At 46.0% G+C, this 19,244-nt stretch overlaps 1 protein-coding gene across 3 annotated transcripts in view; it reads right to left on the minus strand.

Moving 5' to 3' along the window:
* Positions 1-19,244, minus strand: part of LOC112249434 (multiple C2 and transmembrane domain-containing protein 1-like) — a 224,689-nt gene that overhangs the window by 51,957 nt on the left and 153,488 nt on the right. For all 3 annotated transcript variants that reach the window (XM_042320354.1, XM_042320355.1, XM_042320352.1), the window contains exon 15: positions 1,658-1,774. In XM_042320354.1, coding sequence (XP_042176288.1) covers positions 1,658-1,774 — 117 coding nt within the window. The remainder of the gene's footprint in view (positions 1-1,657; positions 1,775-19,244) is intronic.

Raw genomic sequence — 19,244 nt, forward strand, 5'->3', positions numbered from 1 at the left:
AATGCTGCCATCTACAGGGGGACATGCACAGAGCATTGACAGAGGTGAAACGCAGAAATACACTAGTGACTATGCTCCATGATGTGAATACTGTTATGTATGTGTCCTTTCCATTTTTAAGAGATACCTTCCACTTCCTTCCGTTGAAAAATAAATGTATTGGTTGCTATTAATTGTGACCCAGCTACAACATCTGCACTGCAAAACACATCTACTGTATGCCTGAAGAACACATCTACTGTATGCCTGAAGAACACATCTACTGTATGCCTGAACAACACATCTACTGTATGCCTGAAGAACACATCTACTGTATGCCTGAAGAACACATCTACTGTATGCCTGAAGAACACATCTACTGTATGCCTGAAGAACACATCTACTGTATGCCTGAAGAACACATCTACTGTATGCCTGAAGAACACATCTACTGTATGCCTGAAGAACACATCTACTGTATGCCTGAAGAACACATCTACTGTATGCCTGAAGAACACATCTACTGTATGCCTGAAGAACACATCTACTGTATGCCTGAAGAACACATCTACTGTATGCCTGAAGAACACATCTACTGTATGCCTGAAGAACACATCTACTGTATGCCTGAAGAACACATCTACTGTATGCCTGAAGAACACATCTATGCCTGCTTTTCCTCTCCATCTGCCATGAGTGTTGCTGTAGAAAACATGAAATAATGTCCAATAAATTCCTAATTCTCTGGTAATACTAAAACTAGTAAATTCACAGCAACATTCATTAAATCCTGCTCTATATATTTCCAATTCAAGGCCATAAGAAGTTCGTTCTACTTGTTGTTTTCATTGTTTTAACGGGCTATCTGTTCCAAATCCCGCAAATTCTTTTTAACTGCGCACTCGTGAAAAATGAGGTAATATATTTTGAGAGACGGGGAACTGCAGACTCTTCCCTGTGCATTCTAAGGTAGTCTGGAAACACACTTATTAAAATTAATCACTTCATTGTTCACGCTCGCACCACTCTCTCACGACTCTCCAGGTGCACCTCGACAATGATTAAAACATGTCCACTTCTCCGTGACATTGCTTTGACACTGTTTAATTGGAATAAGAGATAAAAAATACATGAATTAAATAAATATACAACCAGGTAAGTGGCATAACGTTGCTCAAGGTGACAAGCTATTACGTCCTCTCTTTGCCTCAAAATATGCAAAGGAAGAATTTGGGAGCGATTCTTCAAAGTTCAAGGCACTTGGCATTTCTCATTCAGAAACGCAGACAGAATTTCCCTCAGTGTTGTATTATTTTGGGATTTTAAAAATTCTTTAATTCTTCTTTACTATATCCAGAGGGAAGGTGCCAATTAAATAAGTCCACTCCTTAGTCCCTTCCTGTTACTTCCAAGTTTACTGAATTTTTTTACTAATTATTTTGTTTAAATGCATTTACAATAATGGTGTCTAAGAACAAACACATTGTATATTTTCTATGTAGGGGTTTTGTATCTATTTTCCATAGTAAATGTGTCATTATATTTATGATTAAATACATATCTATTGAAATTAGATGAAATAAATGATTGACAGAAATGCGTGTGAGACGTAAACGCTTGCCGTATGGGACAATTAAGGGGGCAGAACAGCGTAGTGATACATGACAAGGACACTCACAAAATCTTGCCTGGTGTCCTTCCCCGAAGAGATGAGGATATAGTTCCAGGCCAGCGGCAGCAACAGAACCAGAGGAATCATGTAGAGTTCAAAGTTCCACACTACCAGAACAAAGACCTGCAGAGAGAGAGAGAGAGAGAGAGAGAGAGAGAGAGAGAGAGAGAGAGAGAGAGAGAGAGAGAGAGAGAGAGAAAATTGAAGATCGATAGAGAGAAAAACTTAGGAACTTATGTAGCTGAGACACACACACTTGCATATCGCATAATACACAAACAGGAAAGCAATACCACACACAGACCCATACGTAAGATAATATGACAGCTAATGCAACAGAAGAAAGACTTAAATGGACGGCCATGGTGACAAAACAGGACCCCTGAACCCTGGGCTGGGACAGGCCCTATCTTCATCTGAGGATGAGGAAGATGAGTATCGGCTGTCACAACGTTCCCTCACAAACACCTATCATCCATCATCCACTGGCCTGAGGTCACTTTCTGTTTCAAGCACAATTAGTCCAAATGACCTTCACCCTCAACCCAGCACCTGACCAGCCACACAATGAGCCGCTAACCCTGTCACCCCACTCCAGATACCCCTATTTCACCTCCCTAGTCAGCTGTTCCATTGATCCCCTCTCTACACCTTATCTCTCATCCTAACAAAAAAGCATAATTCCAGAACTGAGCGCCCCCAAACCTGCGCAGTACAGTCTTTTGCAACCCGGACATAAATGATCACGATCCTATGAAAATGAAATGCTTAAGGAGACATAATTCACAAACACTAAATGGTTGATAGTCCACTTTTGTGAAAGTATAGATAAAGTACAGATAAAAAAGATGACCTATTTCTCTTTATATCTCATAATTTCACAAAATGTTAAAAACATCCTCCGACATCCCTATTTTTGATGAAGAAGATCAATGTAGAAAACACATAAATGAAATGTGAAAATATCTTATAAATTAACATGTTTTCCGACAATACATATTAATCAATGTCAAGGATGTAAACGTTCATTATTTCAAGTCCATAGAAAAAGTCTTGAAATATGGGATGGGAGAAATGGGTTTTCAAAATGAATTACATCTGCAACAAATGCATTTATAAAAGATCGCTATAGTTTTAAAGGTAAACTTTCACTGGCAATGAAAATATGTTTTTAAAACACTGAACAGCGGATATATTGGGTGGTCACACCTTGTACAGTCAATGATGATATATCCATGATAAAGCTGTACGTTTGGTTGAATAAAGTACATTTTAATCCAGGAAAGTGCTAATGATGAGAGATGTTCCCTAGCCTCTCATGGAACAGCTGAGGAGTTGGTGGATACATAGTGGATGTGTAAGTCCTCAGCTTCTCTGTCCCCTGTTTAACGTGTAAGTCCTCAGCTTCTCTGTCCCCCGTTAACGTGTAAGTCCTCAGCTTCTCTGTCCCCTGTTTAACGTGTAAGTCCTCAGCTTCTCTGTCCCCTGTTTAACGTGTAAGTCCTCAGCTTCTCTGTCCCCTGTTTAACGTGTAAGTCCTCAGCTTCTCTGTCCCCTGTTTAATGTGTAAGTCCTCAGCTTCTCTGTCCCCTGTTTAACGTGTAAGTCCTCAGCTTCTCTGTCCCCTGTTTAACGTGTAAGTCCTCACCTTCTCTGTCCCCTGTTTAACATGTAAGTCCTCAGCTTCTCTGTCCCCTGTTTAACGTGTAAGTCCTCAGCTTCTCTGTCCCCTGTTTAACGTGTAAGTCCTCAGCTTCTCTGTCCCCTGTTTAACATGTAAGTCCTCAGCTTCTCTGTCCCCTGTTTAACGTGTAAGTCCTCACCTTCTCTGTCCCCTGTTTAACATGTAAGTCCTCAGCTTCTCTGTCCCCTGTTTAACATGTAAGTCCTCAGCTTCTCTGTCCCCTGTTTAACGTGTAAGTCCTCACCTTCTCTGTCCCCTGTTTAACGTGTAAGTCCTCAGCTTCTCTGTCCCCTGTTTAACATGTAAGTCCTCAGCTTCTCTGTCCCCTGTTTAACGTGTAAGTCCTCAGCTTCTCTGTCCCCTGTTTAACATGTAAGTCCTCAGCTTCTCTGTCCCCTGTTTAACGTGTAAGTCCTCAGCTTCTCTGTCCCCTGTTTAACGTGTAAGTCCTCAGCTTCTCTGTCCCCTGTTTAACGTGTAAGTCCTCAGCTTCTCTGTCCCCTGTTTAACGTGTAAGTCCTCAGCTTCTCTGTCCCCGTTTAACGTGTAAGTCCTCAGCTTCTCTGTCCCCTGTTTAACATGTAAGTCCTCAGCTTCTCTGTCCCCTGTTTAACATGTAAGTCCTCAGCTTCTTCTGTCCCCTGTTTAACGTGTAAGTCCTCACCTTCTCTGTCCCCTGTTTCCCTCTGTTTAACGTGTAAGTCCTCAGCTTCTCTGTCCCCTGTTTAACGTGTAAGTCCTCAGCTTCTCTGTCCCCTGTTTAACGTGTAAGTCCTCAGCTTCTCTGTCCCCTGTTTAACGTGTAAGTCCTCAGCTTCTCTGTCCCCTGTTTAACGTGTAAGTCCTCAGCTTCTCTGTCCCCGTTAACGTGTAAGTCCTCAGCTTCTCTGTCCCCCGTTAACGTGTAAGTCCTCAGCTTCTCTGTCCCCTGTAAGTCCTCAGCTTCTCTGTCCCCTGTTTAACGTGTAAGTCCTCAGCTTCTCTGTCCCCTGTTTAACGTGTAAGTCCTCAGCTTCTCTGTCCCCTGTTTAACGTGTAAGTCCTCAGCTTCTCTGTCCCCTGTTTAACGTGTAAGTCCTCAGCTTCTCTGTCCCCTGTTTAACGTGTAAGTCCTCAGCTTCTCTGTCCCCTGTTTAACGTGTAAGTCCTCACCTTCTCTGTCCCCTGTTTAACGTGTAAGTCCTCACCTTCTCTGTCCCCTGTTTAACGTGTAAGTCCTCAGCTTCTCTGTCCCCTGTTTAACGTGTAAGTCCTCAGCTTCTCTGTCCCCTGTTTAACGTGTAAGTCCTCAGCTTCTCTGTCCCCTGTTTAACGTGTAAGTCCTCAGCTTCTCTGTCCCCTGTTTAACGTGTAAGTCCTCAGCTTCTCTGTCCCCTGTTTAACGTGTAAGTCCTCAGCTTCTCTGTCCCCTGTTTAACGTGTAAGTCCTCAGCTTCTCTGTCTCCCTGTTTAACGTGTAAGTCCTCAGCTTTCTGTCCCCTGTTTAACGTGTAAGTCCTCAGCTTCTCTGTCCCCTGTTTAACGTGTAAGTCCTCAGCTTCTCTGTCCCCGTTAACGTGTAAGTCCTCAGCTTCTCTGTCCCCTGTTTAACGTGTAAGTCCTCAGCTTCTCTGTCCCCCGTTTAACGTGTAAGTCCTCAGCTTCTCTGTCCCCTGTTTAACGTGTAAGTCCTCAGCTTCTCTGTCCCCTGTTTAACGTGTAAGTCCTCACCTTCTCTGTCCCCTGTTTAACGTGTAAGTCCTCACCTCCTCACCTTCTCTGTCCCCTGTTTAACGTGTAACTCCTCACCTCCTCACCTTCTCTGTCCCTGTTTAACGTGTAAGTCCTCACCTCCTCACCTTCTCTGTCCCCTGTTTAACGTGTAAGTCCTCACCTCCTCACCTTCTCTGTCCCCTGTTTAACGTGTAAGTCCTCACCTTCTCTGTCCCCTGTTTAACGTGTAAGTCCTCACCTTCTCTGTCCCCTGTTTAACGTGTAAGTCCTCACCTTCTCTGTCCCCTGTTTAACGTGTAAGTCCTCACCTTCTCTGTCCCCTGTTTAACGTGTAAGTCCTCACCTCCTCACCTTCTCTGTCCCCCGTTTAACGTGTAAGTCCTCACCTTCTCTGTCCCCTGTTTAACGTGTAAGTCCTCACCTTCTCTGTCCCCTGTTTAACGTGTAAGTCCTCACCTTCTCTGTCCCCTGTTTAACGTGTAAGTCCTCACCTTCTCTGTCCCCTGTTTAACGTGTAAGTCCTCACCTTCTCTGTCCCCTGTTTAACGTGTAAGTCCTCACCTTCTCTGTCCCCTGTTTAACGTGTAAGTCCTCACCTTCTCTGTCCCCTGTTTAACGTGTAAGTCCTCACCTTCTCTGTCCCCTGTTTAACGTGTAAGTCCTCACCTCCTCACCTTCTCTGTCCCCTGTTTAACGTGTAAGTCCTCACCTTCTCTGTCCCCTGTTTAACGTGTAAGTCCTCACCTTCTCTGTCCCCTGTTTAACGTGTAAGTCCTCACCTTCTCTGTCCCCTGTTTAACGTGTAAGTCCTCACCTTCTCTGTCCCCTGTTTAACGTGTAAGTCCTCAGCTTCTCTGTCCCCTGTTTAACGTGTAAGTCCTCACCTTCTCTGTCCCCTGTTTAACGTGTAAGTCCTCACCTCCTCACCTTCTCTGTCCCCTGTTTAACGTGTAAGTCCTCACCTTCTCTGTCCCCTGTTTAACGTGTAAGTCCTCACCTCCTCACCTTCTCTGTCCCCTGTTTAACGTGTAAGTCCTCACCTTCTCTGTCCCCCCTGTTTAACGTGTAAGTCCTCACCTCCTCACCTTCTCTGTCCCCTGTTTAACGTGTAAGTCCTCACCTCCTCACCTTCTCTGTCCCCTGTTTAATGTGTAAGTCCTCACATTCTCTGTCCCCTGTTTAACGTGTAAGTCCTCACCTCCTCACCTTCTCTGTCCCCTGTTTAACGTGTAAGTCCTCACCTCCTCACCTTCTCTGTCCCCTGTTTAACGTGTAAGTCCTCACCTTCTCTGTCCCCGTTTAACGTGTAAGTCCTCACCTCCTCACCTTCTCTGTCCCCCTGTTTAACGTGTAAGTCCTCACCTCCTCACCTTCTCTGTCCCCTGTTTAACGTGTAAGTCCTCACCTCCTCACCTTCTCTGTCCCCTGTTTAACGAGTAAGTCCTCACCTTCTCTGTCCCCTGTTTAACGAGTAAGTCCTCACCTTCTCTGTCCCCTGTTTAACGTGTAAGTCCTCACCTTCTCTGTCCCCTGTTTAACGTGTAAGTCCTCACCTTCTCTGTCCCCTGTTTAACGTGTAAGTCCTCACCTTCTCTGTCCCCTGTTTAACGTGTAAGTCCTCACCTTCTCTGTCCCCTGTTTAACGTGTAAGTCCTCACCTCCTCACCTTCTCTGTCCCCTGTTTAACGTGTAAGTCCTCACCTTCTCTGTCCCCTGTTTAACGTGTAAGTCCTCACCTCCTCACCTTCTCTGTCCCCTGTTTAACGTGTAAGTCCTCACCTTCTCTGTCCCCTGTTTAACGTGTAAGTCCTCACCTCCTCACCTTCTCTGTCCCCTGTTTAACGTGTAAGTCCTCACCTCCTCACCTTCTCTGTCCCCTGTTTAACGTGTAAGTCCTCCTCACCTTCTCTGTCCCCTGTTTAACGTGTAAGTCCTCACCTTCTCTGTCCCCTGTTTAACGTGTAAGTCCTCACCTCCTCACCTTCTCTGTCCCCTGTTTAACGTGTAAGTCCTCACCTCCTCACCTTCTCTGTCCCCTGTTTAACGTGTAAGTCCTCACCTCCTCACCTTCTCTGTCCCCTGTTTAACGTGTAAGTCCTCACCTCCTCACCTTCTCTGTCCCCTGTTTAACGTGTAAGTCCTCACCTCCTCACCTTCTCTGTCCCCTGTTTAACGTGTAAGTCCTCACCTTCTCTGTCCCCTGTTTAACGTGTAAGTCCTCACCTTCTCTGTCCCCTGTTTAACGTGTAAGTCCTCACCTCCTCACCTTCTCTGTCCCCTGTTTAACGTGTAAGTCCTCACCTCCTCACCTTCTCTGTCCCCTGTTTAACGTGTAAGTCCTCACCTTCTCTGTCCCCTGTTTAACGTGTAAGTCCTCACCTCCTCACCTTCTCTGTCCCCTGTTTAACGTGTAAGTCCTCACCTTCTCTGTCCCCGTTTAACGTGTAAGTCCTCACCTCCTCACCTTCTCTGTCCCCGTTTAACGTGTAAGTCCTCACCTTCTCTGTCCCCACCTCCTCACCTTCTCTGTCCCCCGTGTAAGTCCTCACCTTCTCTGTCCCCTGTTTAACGTGTAAGTCCTCACCTTCTCTGTCCCCTGTTTAACGTGTAAGTCCTCACCTTCTCTGTCCCCTGTTTAACGTGTAAGTCCTCACCTCCTCACCTTCTCTGTCCCCTGTTTAACGTGTAAGTCCTCACCTCCTCACCTTCTCTGTCCCCTGTTTAACGTGTAAGTCCTCACCTCCTCACCTTCTCTGTCCCCTGTTTAACGTGTAAGTCCTCACCTTCTCTCCCCACGTGTAAGTCCTCACCTTCTCTGTCCCCTGTTTAACGTGTAAGTCCTCACCTCCTCACCTTCTCTGTCCCCTGTTTAACGTGTAAGTCCTCACCTCCTCACCTTCTCTGTCCCCTGTTTAACGTGTAAGTCCTCACCTCCTCACCTTCTCTGTCCCCTGTTTAACGTGTAAGTCCTCACCTTCTCTGTCCCCTGTTTAACGTGTAAGTCCTCACCTCCTCACCTTCTCTGTCCCCCGTTTAACGTGTAAGTCCTCACCTCCTCACCTTCTCTGTCCCCTGTTTAACGTGTAAGTCCTCACCTTCTCTGTCCCCTGTTTAACGTGTAAGTCCTCACCCTCACCTTCTCTGTCCCCTGTTTAACGTGTAAGTCCTCACCTCCTCACCTTCTCTGTCCCCTGTTTAACGTGTAAGTCCTCACCTTCTCTGTCCCCTGTTAACGTGTAAGTCCTCACCTCCTCACCTTCTCTCTCCCCCGTTTAACGAGTAAGTCCTCACCTCCTCACCTTCTCTGTCCCCTGTTTAACGTGTAAGTCCTCACCTCCTCACCTTCTCTGTCCCCCGTTTAACGAGTAAGTCCTCACCTCCTCACCTTCTCTGTCCCCTGTTTAACGTGTAAGTCCTCACCTCCTCACCTTCTCTGTCCCCTGTTTAACGTGTAAGTCCTCACCTTCTCTGTCCCCTGTTTAACGTGTAAGTCCTCACCTCCTCACCTTCTCTGTCCCCTGTTTAACGTGTAAGTCCTCACCTTCTCTGTCCCCTGTTTAACGTGTAAGTCCTCACCTTCTCTGTCCCCTGTTTAACGTGTAAGTCCTCACCTTCTCTGTCCCCCGTGTAAGTCCTCACCTTCTCTGTCCCCTGTTTAACGTGTAAGTCCTCACCTCCTCACCTTCTCTGTCCCCTGTTTAACGTGTAAGTCCTCACCTCCTCACCTTCTCTGTCCCCTGTTTAACGTGTAAGTCCTCACCTTCTCTGTCCCCGTTTAACGTGTAAGTCCTCACCTCCTCACCTTCTCTGTCCCCTGTTTAACGTGTAAGTCCTCACCTCCTCACCTTCTCTGTCCCCTGTTTAACGTGTAAGTCCTCACCTTCTCTGTCCCCGTTTGTGTAAGTCCTCACCTCCTCACCTTCTCTGTCCCCTGTTTAACGTGTAAGTCCTCACCTTCTCTGTCCCCTGTTTAACGTGTAAGTCCTCACCTTCTCTGTCCCCCGTTTAACGTGTAAGTCCTCACCTCCTCACCTTCTCTGTCCCCCTGTTTAACGTGTAAGTCCTCACCTCCTCACCTTCTCTGTCCCCTGTTTAACGTGTAAGTCCTCACCTCCTCACCTTCTCTGTCCCCTGTTTAACGTGTAAGTCCTCACCTCCTCACCTTCTCTGTCCCCTGTTTAACGTGTAAGTCCTCACCTCCTCACCTTCTCTGTCCCCTGTTTAACGTGTAAGTCCTCACCTCCTCACCTTCTCTGTCCCCTGTTTAACGTGTAAGTCCTCACCTTCTCTGTCCCCTGTTTAACTCCTCACCTTCTCTGTCCCCTGTTTAACGTGTAAGTCCTCACCTTCTCTGTCCCCTGTTTAACGTGTAAGTCCTCACCTCCTCACCTTCTCTGTCCCCTGTTTAACGTGTAAGTCCTCACCTTCTCTGTCCCCTGTTTAACGTGTAAGTCCTCACCTCCTCACCTTCTCTGTCCCCTGTTTAACGTGTAAGTCCTCACCTCCTCACCTTCTCTGTCCCCTGTTTAACGTGTAAGTCCTCACCTCCTCACCTTCTCTGTCCCCTGTTTAACGTGTAAGTCCTCACCTCCTCACCTTCTCTGTCCCCTGTTTAACGTGTAAGTCCTCACCTTCTCTGTCCCCTGTTTAACGTGTAAGTCCTCACCTTCTCTGTCCCCTGTTTAACGTGTAAGTCCTCACCCTCTGTTTAACGTGTAAGTCCTCACCTCCTCACCTTCTCTGTCCCCTGTTTAACGTGTAAGTCCTCACCTTCTCTGTCCCCTGTTTAACGTGTAAGTCCTCACCTCCTCACCTTCTCTGTCCCCTGTTTAACGTGTAAGTCCTCACCTCCTCACCTTCTCTGTCCCCTGTTTAACGTGTAAGTCCTCACCTCCTCACCTTCTCTGTCCCCTGTTTAACGTGTAAGTCCTCACCTTCTCTGTCCCCTGTTTAACGTGTAAGTCCTCACCTCCTCACCTTCTCTGTCCCCTGTTTAACGTGTAAGTCCTCACCTTCTCTGTCCCCTGTTTAACGTGTAAGTCCTCACCTTCTCTGTCCCCTGTTTAACGTGTAAGTCCTCACCTTCTCTGTCCCCTGTTTAACGTGTAAGTCCTCAGCTTCTCTGTCCCCTGTTTAACGTGTAAGTCCTCACCTCCTCACCTTCTCTGTCCCCTGTTTAACGTGTAAGTCCTCAGCTTCTCTGTCCCCTGTTTAACGTGTAAGTCCTCACCTTCTCTGTCCCCTGTTTAACGTGTAAGTCCTCACCTCCTCACCTTCTCTGTCCCCTGTTTAACGTGTAAGTCCTCAGCTTCTCTGTCCCCTGTTTAACGTGTAAGTCCTCACCTTCTCTGTCCCCTGTTTAACGTGTAAGTCCTCACCTTCTCTGTCCCCTGTTTCGTGTGTCCTCCCTTCTCTGTTTAACGTGTAAGTCCTCACCTCCTCACCTTCTCTGTCCCCTGTTTAACGTGTAAGTCCTCACCTTCTCTGTCCCCTGTTTAACGTGTAAGCTCACCTCACCTTCTCTGTCCCCTGTTTAACGTGTAAGTCCTCACCTTCTCTGTCCCCTGTTTAACGTGTAAGTCCTCACCTTCTCTGTCCCCTGTTTAACGTGTAAGTCCTCACCTTCTCTGTCCCCTGTTTAACGTGTAAGTCCTCACCTTCTCTGTCCCCTGTTTAACGTGTAAGTCCTCACCTCCTCACCTTCTCTGTCCCCTGTTTAACGTGTAAGTCCTCACCTCCTCACCTTCTCTGTCCCCTGTTTAACGTGTAAGTCCTCACCTCCTCACCTTCTCTGTCCCCTGTTTAACGTGTAAGTCCTCACCTCCTCACCTTCTCTGTCCCCTGTTTAACGTGTAAGTCCTCACCTCCTCACCTTCTCTGTCCCCTGTTTAACGTGTAAGTCCTCACCTTCTCTGTCCCCTGTTTAACGTGTAAGTCCTCACCTTCTCTGTCCCCTGTTTAACGTGTAAGTCCTCACCTCCTCACCTTCTCTGTCCCCTGTTTAACGTGTAAGTCCTCACCTTCTCTGTCCCCTGTTTAACGTGTAAGTCCTCACCTTCTCTGTCCCCTGTTTAACGTGTAAGTCCTCCTCACCTTCTCTGTCCCCTGTTTAACGTGTAAGTCCTCACCTCCTCACCTTCTCTGTCCCCTGTTTAACGTGTAAGTCCTCACCTCCTCACCTTCTCTGTCCCCTGTTTAACGTGTAAGTCCTCACCTCCTCACCTTCTCTGTCCCCTGTTTAACGTGTAAGTCCTCACCTCCTCACCTTCTCTGTCCCCTGTTTAACGTGTAAGTCCTCACCTCCTCACCTTCTCTGTCCCCTGTTTAACGTGTAAGTCCTCACCTCACCTTCTCTGTCCCCTGTTTAACGTGTAAGTCCTCACCTTCTCTGTCCCCTGTTTAACGTGTAAGTCCTCACCTTCTCTGTCCCCCATTTAACGTGTAGGTCCTCACCTCCTCACCTTCTCTGTTCCCTGTTTAACGTGTAAGTCCTCACCTCTGTCCCCCGTTAACGTGTAAGTCCTCACCTCACCTTCTCTGTCCCCCGTTTAACGAGTAAGTCCTCACCTCCTCACCTTCTCTGTCCCCTGTTTAACGAGTAAGTCCTCACCTCCTCACCTTCTCTGTCCCCTGTTTAACGTGTAAGTCCTCACCTCCTCACCTTCTCTGTCCCCTGTTTAACGTGTAAGTCCTCACCTCCTCACCTTCTCTGTCCCCTGTTTAACGTGTAAGTCCTCACCTTCTCTGTCCCCTGTTTAACGTGTAAGTCCTCACCTTCTCTGTCCCCTGTTTAACGTGTAAGTCCTCACCTTCTCTGTCCCCTGTTTAACGTGTAAGTCCTCACCTTCTCTGTCCCCTGTTTAACGTGTAAGTCCTCACCTTCTCTGTCCCCCGTTTAACGTGTAAGTCCTCACCTCCTCACCTTCTCTGTCCCCTGTTTAACGTGTAAGTCCTCACCTCCTCACCTTCTCTGTCCCCTGTTTAACGTGTATGTCCTCACCTTCTCTGTCCCCCGTTTAACGTGTAAGTCCTCACCTCCTCACCTTCTCTGTCCCTGTTTAACGTGTAAGACCTCACCTTCTCTGTCCCCTGTTTAACGTGTAAGTCCTCACCTTCTCTGTCCCCTGTTTAACGTGTAAGTCCTCACCTTCTCTGTCCCCTGTTTAACGTGTAAGTCCTCACCTTCTCTGTCCCCTGTTTAATGTGTAAGTCCTCACCTTCTCTGTCCCCGTTTAACGTGTAAGTCCTCACCTTCTCTGTCCCCTGTTTAACGTGTAAGTCCTCACCTCCTCACCTTCTCTGTCCCCTGTTTAACGTGTAAGTCCTCACCTCCTCACCTTCTCTGTCCCCTGTTTAACGTGTAAGTCCTCACCTTCTCACCTTCTCTGTCCCCTGTTTAACGTGTAAGTCCTCACCTCCTCACCTTCTCTGTCCCCCTGTTTAACGTGTAAGTCCTCACCTCCTCACCTTCTCTGTCCCCTGTTTAACGTGTAAGTCCTCACCTTCTCTGCCCCCTGTTTAACGTGTAAGTCCTCACCTTCTCTGTCCCCGTTTAACGTGTAAGTCCTCACCTTCTCTGTCCCCTGTTTAACGTGTAAGTCCTCCTCCCCACCTTCTCTGTCCCCTGTTTAACGTGTAAGTCCTCACCTCCTCACCTTCTCTGTCCCCTGTTTAACATGTAAGTCCTCACCTTCTCACCTTCTCTGTCCCCTGTTTAACGTGTAAGTCCTCACCTCCTCACCTTCTCTGTCCCCTGTTTAACGTGTAAGTCCTCACCTCCTCACCTTCTCTGTCCCCTGTTTAACGTGTAAGTCCTCACCTTCTCTGTCCCCTGTTTAACGTGTAAGTCCTCACCTTCTCTGTCCCCTGTTTAACGTGTAAGTCCTCACCTCCTCACCTTCTCTGTCCCCCTGTTTAACGTGTAAGTCCTCACCTTCTCACCTTCTCTGCCCCCTGTTTAACGTGTAAGTCCTCACCTTCTCTGTCCCCTGTTTAACGTGTAAGTCCTCACCTTCTCTGTCCCCTGTTTAACGTGTAAGTCCTCACCTTCTCTGTCCCCTGTTTAACGTGTAAGTCCTCACCTTCTCTGTCCCCCATTTAACGTGTAAGTCCTCACCTTCTCACCTTCTCTGCCCCCTGTTTAACGTGTAAGTCCTCACCTTCTCTGTCCCCTGTTTAACGTGTAAGTCCTCACCTTCTCTGCCCCCCTGTTTAACGTGTAAGTCCTCACCTTCTCTGCCCCCCTGTTTAACGGACTATAAGACTTCAACATCTTCCCCCCTACTGACCTCCTGCTGCCTCCCTCTATAACCCCTGCCCTAACACTAGTGTACTGGATCAGGTGTGTACTGGACTCTCTTTCTCTCCCCGTGGATCATCATCCTACACCTTAAAGCCCCAGAACCCAATGCACACACGCTCACGCATGCCAGACGCACACACATAGAAATTCATTCATAATTTAGCACCACAGCTAAAATATATAAAAAAAATGTTTCTACCTCTTTCTCTGTCTTTAATAAAGGTCTGTTAACGGAATTGGAAAAATAATCTTCAATAATTCAGGAGTGCTTACTAGAAAAATCCAGTACCCGTCTTAATATCCTTACGTGAGCAGACACCATACCAGGTGAGTGAGAGCAGACACCATACTGGCTGAGTGTGAGCTGACACCATACTGGCTGAGTGTGAGCTGACACCATAATGGCTGAGTGCCATTAATGTCTCTCTTTTTATTTTATCTTTATTTAACTAGGCAAGTCAGTTAAGCACAAATTCTTATTTTCAATGACAGCCTAGGAACAGTGGGTTAACTGCCTGTTCAGGGGCAGAACGGCAGATTTGTACCTTGTCAGGTCTGGGATTTGAACTTGCTACCTTCCTGTTGCTGGTCGAACGCTCTAACCACTAGGCTACCCTGCCGCCAATAGGCTACTCCAGCACTCCCACTCTAGACACAGAGTCTAACTCCAGAACATAAACGGAACCGCACTCACTCACTCATCTACTGTCCCGTACCACCACACAGATAAAAATGATTCCTCTGGTCTTTTTACACTGAAGCACTGCAGACCATATCAAACTGAGCCCTGTGTATTTCAGCAAACAGACCATATCATACTGAACCCTGTGTATTTAAGCAAAACAGGAAAAATGTACTTCTCCAAACAAATACAATTCAGTTCTATTTTGTCTATTCATCAGCTGTACCAAAATATACAGTACCAGTCAAAAGTTTGGACACACCTACTCAGTCCATGGTTTTTCTTTATTTTAACAATTTTCTACATTGTAGAATAATAGTGAAGACATCAAAACTATGAAATAACACATATGGAATCATGTAGTAACCAAAAAAGTGTTAAACAAATCAAAATATATTTTATATTTGACATTCTTCAAAGTAGCCACCCTTTGCCTTGATGAAAGCTTTGCACACTCTTGGCATTCGCTCAACCAGCTTCATGAGGTAGTCACCTGGAATGCATTTCAATTAACAGGTGTGCCTTGTTAAAAGTTAATTTGTGGAATTTCTTTCCTTCTTAATGCATTTGAGCCAATCAGTTGTGTTGTGACAAGGTAGGGGTGCTCAAATAAGCAAAGAGAAATGACAGTCAATCATTACTTGAAGACATGAAGGTCAGTCAATGCGTAAAATTTCAACAACTTTGAAAGTGCAGTCGCAAAAACCATCAAACACTATGATGAAACTGTCTCTCATGAGGACCGCCACAAAAAAGGAAGACCCAGAGTTACCTCTGCTGCAGAGGATAAGTTTGTTAGAGTTACCAGCCTCAGAAATTGCAGCCCAAATAAATGCTTCACAGAGTTCAAGTAACAGACACATCTCAACATCAAATCAAATCAAATTTATTTATATAGCCCTTCGTACATCAGCTGATATCTCAAAGTGCTGTACAGAAACCCAGCCTAAAACCCCAAACAGCAAGCAATGCAGGTGTAGAAGCACGGTGGCTAGGAAAAACTCCCTAGAAAGGCCAAAACCTACGTAGAAACCTAGAGAGGAACCAGGCTATGTGGGGTGGCCAGTCCTCTTCTGGCTGTGCCAGGTGGAGATTATAACAGAACATGGCCAAGATGTTCAAATGTTCATAAATGACCAGCATGGTCGTATAATAATAAGGCAGAACAGTTGAAACTGGAGCAGCAGCACGGTCAGGTGGACTGGGGACAGCAAGGAGTCATCATGTCAGGTAGTCCTGGGGCATCAACATCAACTGTTCAGAGGAGACTGCATCAATCAGGCCTTCATGGTTGAATTGCTGGGAGAAAAAAACACTACTAAAAGACACCAATAAGAAGAAGGAACTTGCTTGGTCCAAGAAACACGAGCAATGGACAGACTGGTGGAAATCTGTCCTTTGGTCTGACGAGTCCAAAATTGAGATTTATGGTTCCTTTGTCTTTGTGAGATGCAGAGTAGGTGAATGGATGATCTCCACATGTGTGGTTCCCACCGTGAATCATGGAGGAGGAGGTGTGATGGTGTGGTGGTGCTTTGCTGGTGACACTGTCTGTGATTTATTTAGAATTCAAGGCACACTTAACTAGCATGGCTACCACAGCATTCTGTAGAAAAGCGCCATCCCATCTGGTTTGCGCTAAGTAGGACTATCATTTGTTTAACAACAAGACAATGAACCAAAACACACCTCCAGGCTGTGTAAGGGCTATTTGATCAAGTGCTGCATCAGATGACCTGGCCTCCACAATCACCCGACATCAACCCAATTGAGATTAATTGGACCGCAGAGTGAAGGAAAAGCAGCTAACAAGTGCTCAGCACATGTAGAGATTCTTTCAAGATTGATGGACATGCTTTCCTGCTGAGGCTGGTTGAGAGAATGCCAACAGTGTGCAAAGCTGTCATCATGGCAAAGGGTGGCAACTTTAAAGAATCTCAAATATAAAATATCGTTTGATTTGTTTAACACTTCTTTGGTTACTACATGATTCCGTGTTATTTCATAGTTTTGATGTCTTCACTCCTATTCTGCATTGTTGAAATCAGTAAAAATAAAGACACACCCTGGAATGAGTAGGTATGTCCAAACTTTTGAATGGTACTGTACCTTCACACATACAGTATAGATATACATCTAAACCAACCTGGTTGAATGTCTGCTATACATTAACATTCTCCTACAAAGTCACGATAAAGAGTAAGACATGATTACAGCTCCCTCTTTTGCAGTGTCTGGCTGGTGTGTGGTGTGTGTGTGTTTCCGGTGTGTGGTGTTGGTGTGCGTCTCTGGTGTGTGTGTGTGTGTGTGTGTGTGTCTCTGGTGTGTGTGCATCTCTGGTGTGTGGTGTGTGTGTCTGTGTGTGTGCGTCTCTGGTGTGTGTGTGTGCATGTGTGTGGTGTGTCTGTCTGTGTCCGTCTAGTTTCCCTCTGCCTGGGGTTATTTAACCTGTTGTCCACCTCATCTCTCCCCATTTAGTTATTCTAGCTCTGGGCGAGGCTGTGACTGACAGCTGGAGGAACACGACACCCCGGCCCATCAGAGGCCAAGCCTGCCCCGTCACACAGCCCCTCGGCTGGGGAGAGAAGACTGCAACGCCGGGACCTTTCCCCAGGACCGGGAGACCTCCCCCATCGCTTCCCTACTGAGACTCTCTCTGCCTGGGGAGGAAGGAGAGGGAATCAGCCATGGAGGTCTGTGACCGGAGAAAGGACAAAAACATTTACAGAATCTCAGGCATGTGGCTATACAGTGTATGTGCTTTGTGTGTGTGTGTGTGTGTGTGTGTGTGTGTGTGTGTCTACACAGGTATTTTCAGAGCTACACACACACAGCTCACAGGCTGGTGTTTTGGGTGTCAGTGCTAGACACACAGTTTGCTCCATCCCTTCCTTAACTTCTGTTTTGACATGCGCATGCATGTTTGCATTCCAAACATGCAGCTGTCTAAGGCACTGCATCGCAGTGCTAGAGGCGTCACTGCAGACCCTGGTTCGATCCCGGGCTGTATCACAACTGTCCGTGATCGGGAGTCCCATAGGGCGGCGCACAATTGGCCCAGCGTCGTCCGGGTTAGGGGAGGGTTTGGCCGGGGTAGGCCGTCATTGTAAATAAGAATTTGTTCTTAACTGACTTACCTAGTTAAATAAAGGTTAAATATATATATATATGTTGAATCACATAAACCCCCTCTAGTTTATTCCTGGTAGTATAGGTATAAGATAGAAGAAAATAGAATACAATGCTAAGGATCATCTCCTATTTGTTGCACACTGAAAGGAGAGAAATCCATTGTTTCCTTTATCTACTAAACTCACCCTCAACACGGCATCAGTGTAAGATGCTATTAAGTCATTTATTTGATTTACGTTAACAAATGATGTTACATGGATTACAATTATTTTCAAATTATTTTTCATGTTAAAGAATGTCAAAATGGAAGCTGTATCAGCTTTAACATCAAGTCAATGATGGCATCTCAAAGCACATGGTCTAACTAATAGATATTTGGGTTGTTTCCAAATGAAAGCAAACCGGCCCTAAAAAAAATAGCACTGAATACAAAATAAGGTAAGAAAATGTACTTCAATGAAAAACTTTTGTAAATACTTGTAGGTACCTACCTCCATTGCATGATTATTGTTCTATAAAATAATATGTTCACATTAAGGCAAACTTGAAGTAGTAAAAAAAAACATTTGGTTATTTCTACAAACTACTAGACAGTGGAAACACAGTGAACAGATAATCCCCTTAAACTCTCTATGATTATTTCATTCATATGTAGTCAATCCATATACACTACATTTCAACACAATAAATAATATTCAGAAAAATAAAAAGGCATTCCCTTATCAAAAGCACGCAAGGCACAGATTTAGGAATATAATCCTATCAGGAACAGATGTGTGTTTCATTCATCTATTACATTTTGATGAAGGTGGAAGATTGGGGCTTTATAGTTTTGGCACTATGTGGTTTACTAAACAGTGCTCCGCTGCTCGGCTTTACGGCTCAGATATGGAGCTCTTGGGGAACGTATGAAGTGCTTTGGCGTACGTTGAGCGTGTACTAACTCCCCTCTCCAGAAGTCAACTGACGTTTGGATTTCAGAGTGAAGTTGGCTTTATCTTTACTACATGGATATCCATCCAGATACCAGCCGTCCGCTACCAGATAAAGAACAAGTCATGTTCTGACAGGAAGCCTATACGGGTCCTATTTGGCTGGACAGGACAGTCCCATTCGGTGGTACTAGACTGCCCCCTGCCGGGGAGACAAAGAGCTGTTTTATGTTTAGTAAGAAGAAGTTGTATATCACATCCAAAACATAGAAACAAATATGTCCATAACAACAAGCAATCTGTAACAGACGCTTAACCAAAGACACCCACAAATGGTCAAAATGTCCTGTAATAGCGACCGTGTCCATGAATGAGAATAAAACAGAGATAATTGATTAACACATCCCCATCTGCAGATGTCCTTCTGTCTATGAAAACCAAACCCCAGACTCCACAGTGTCCTCTGAATCAACGTGTCATTGTATTTCACTTTCCCTCATTTTTTCAGTTAGAAAGATAGTAAAACATTTATAGTTGATCTATTTCAAGCTGTCCATTGCTCGAGGGCAAGAATTCAGGAGAGGTCTCCAGTGTGGCGCAGCAGTCTAAGGCACTGCATCTCAGTATAAGAGGTGTCACAACAGTCTCTGGTTTGATTCCAGGCTGGATCACATCCGGCTGTGATTGGGAGTCCCATTGGGTGGAACACAATTGGCCCAGGTTGTCCGGGTTTGGCCGGGGTAGGCCGTCATTGTAAATAAGAATTTGTTCTTAACTGACTGGCCTAGTTAAATAAAGGTACAATAAAATGCACACTTCTGATGGTAAAAGTTAGCTAGCTTTCTCAAGTGGAGTCAAAGGAGCAATTTACATGGACCTGGAGAGGAGTGTGTGTGCATAGGTTCTTCTCTTTTTTATTTTGATCTAAATGCAAAGCAGGTGATAGGTGCTCCAGTTTCCTGCAGAAGTAACTCCCTTGTCTGGGGCTCTCCCACTGATAAGAGTCCTACTTCGCCCCAAATAAAAGAGCCTGGTATCATTTCCACTGCCTTCCAAACAACCCCCGTCTCCTACCCTCCTCACCCTTCTGGGCATCACAAAGCCTGCTCTATTTGCTCCCAATTCAAGGCCCAATTGCATATAAAGTT

Source organism: Oncorhynchus tshawytscha, linkage group LG04, assembly GCF_018296145.1.
Source record: "Oncorhynchus tshawytscha isolate Ot180627B linkage group LG04, Otsh_v2.0, whole genome shotgun sequence".
Classification (NCBI taxonomy): Eukaryota; Metazoa; Chordata; class Actinopteri; order Salmoniformes; family Salmonidae; genus Oncorhynchus; species Oncorhynchus tshawytscha.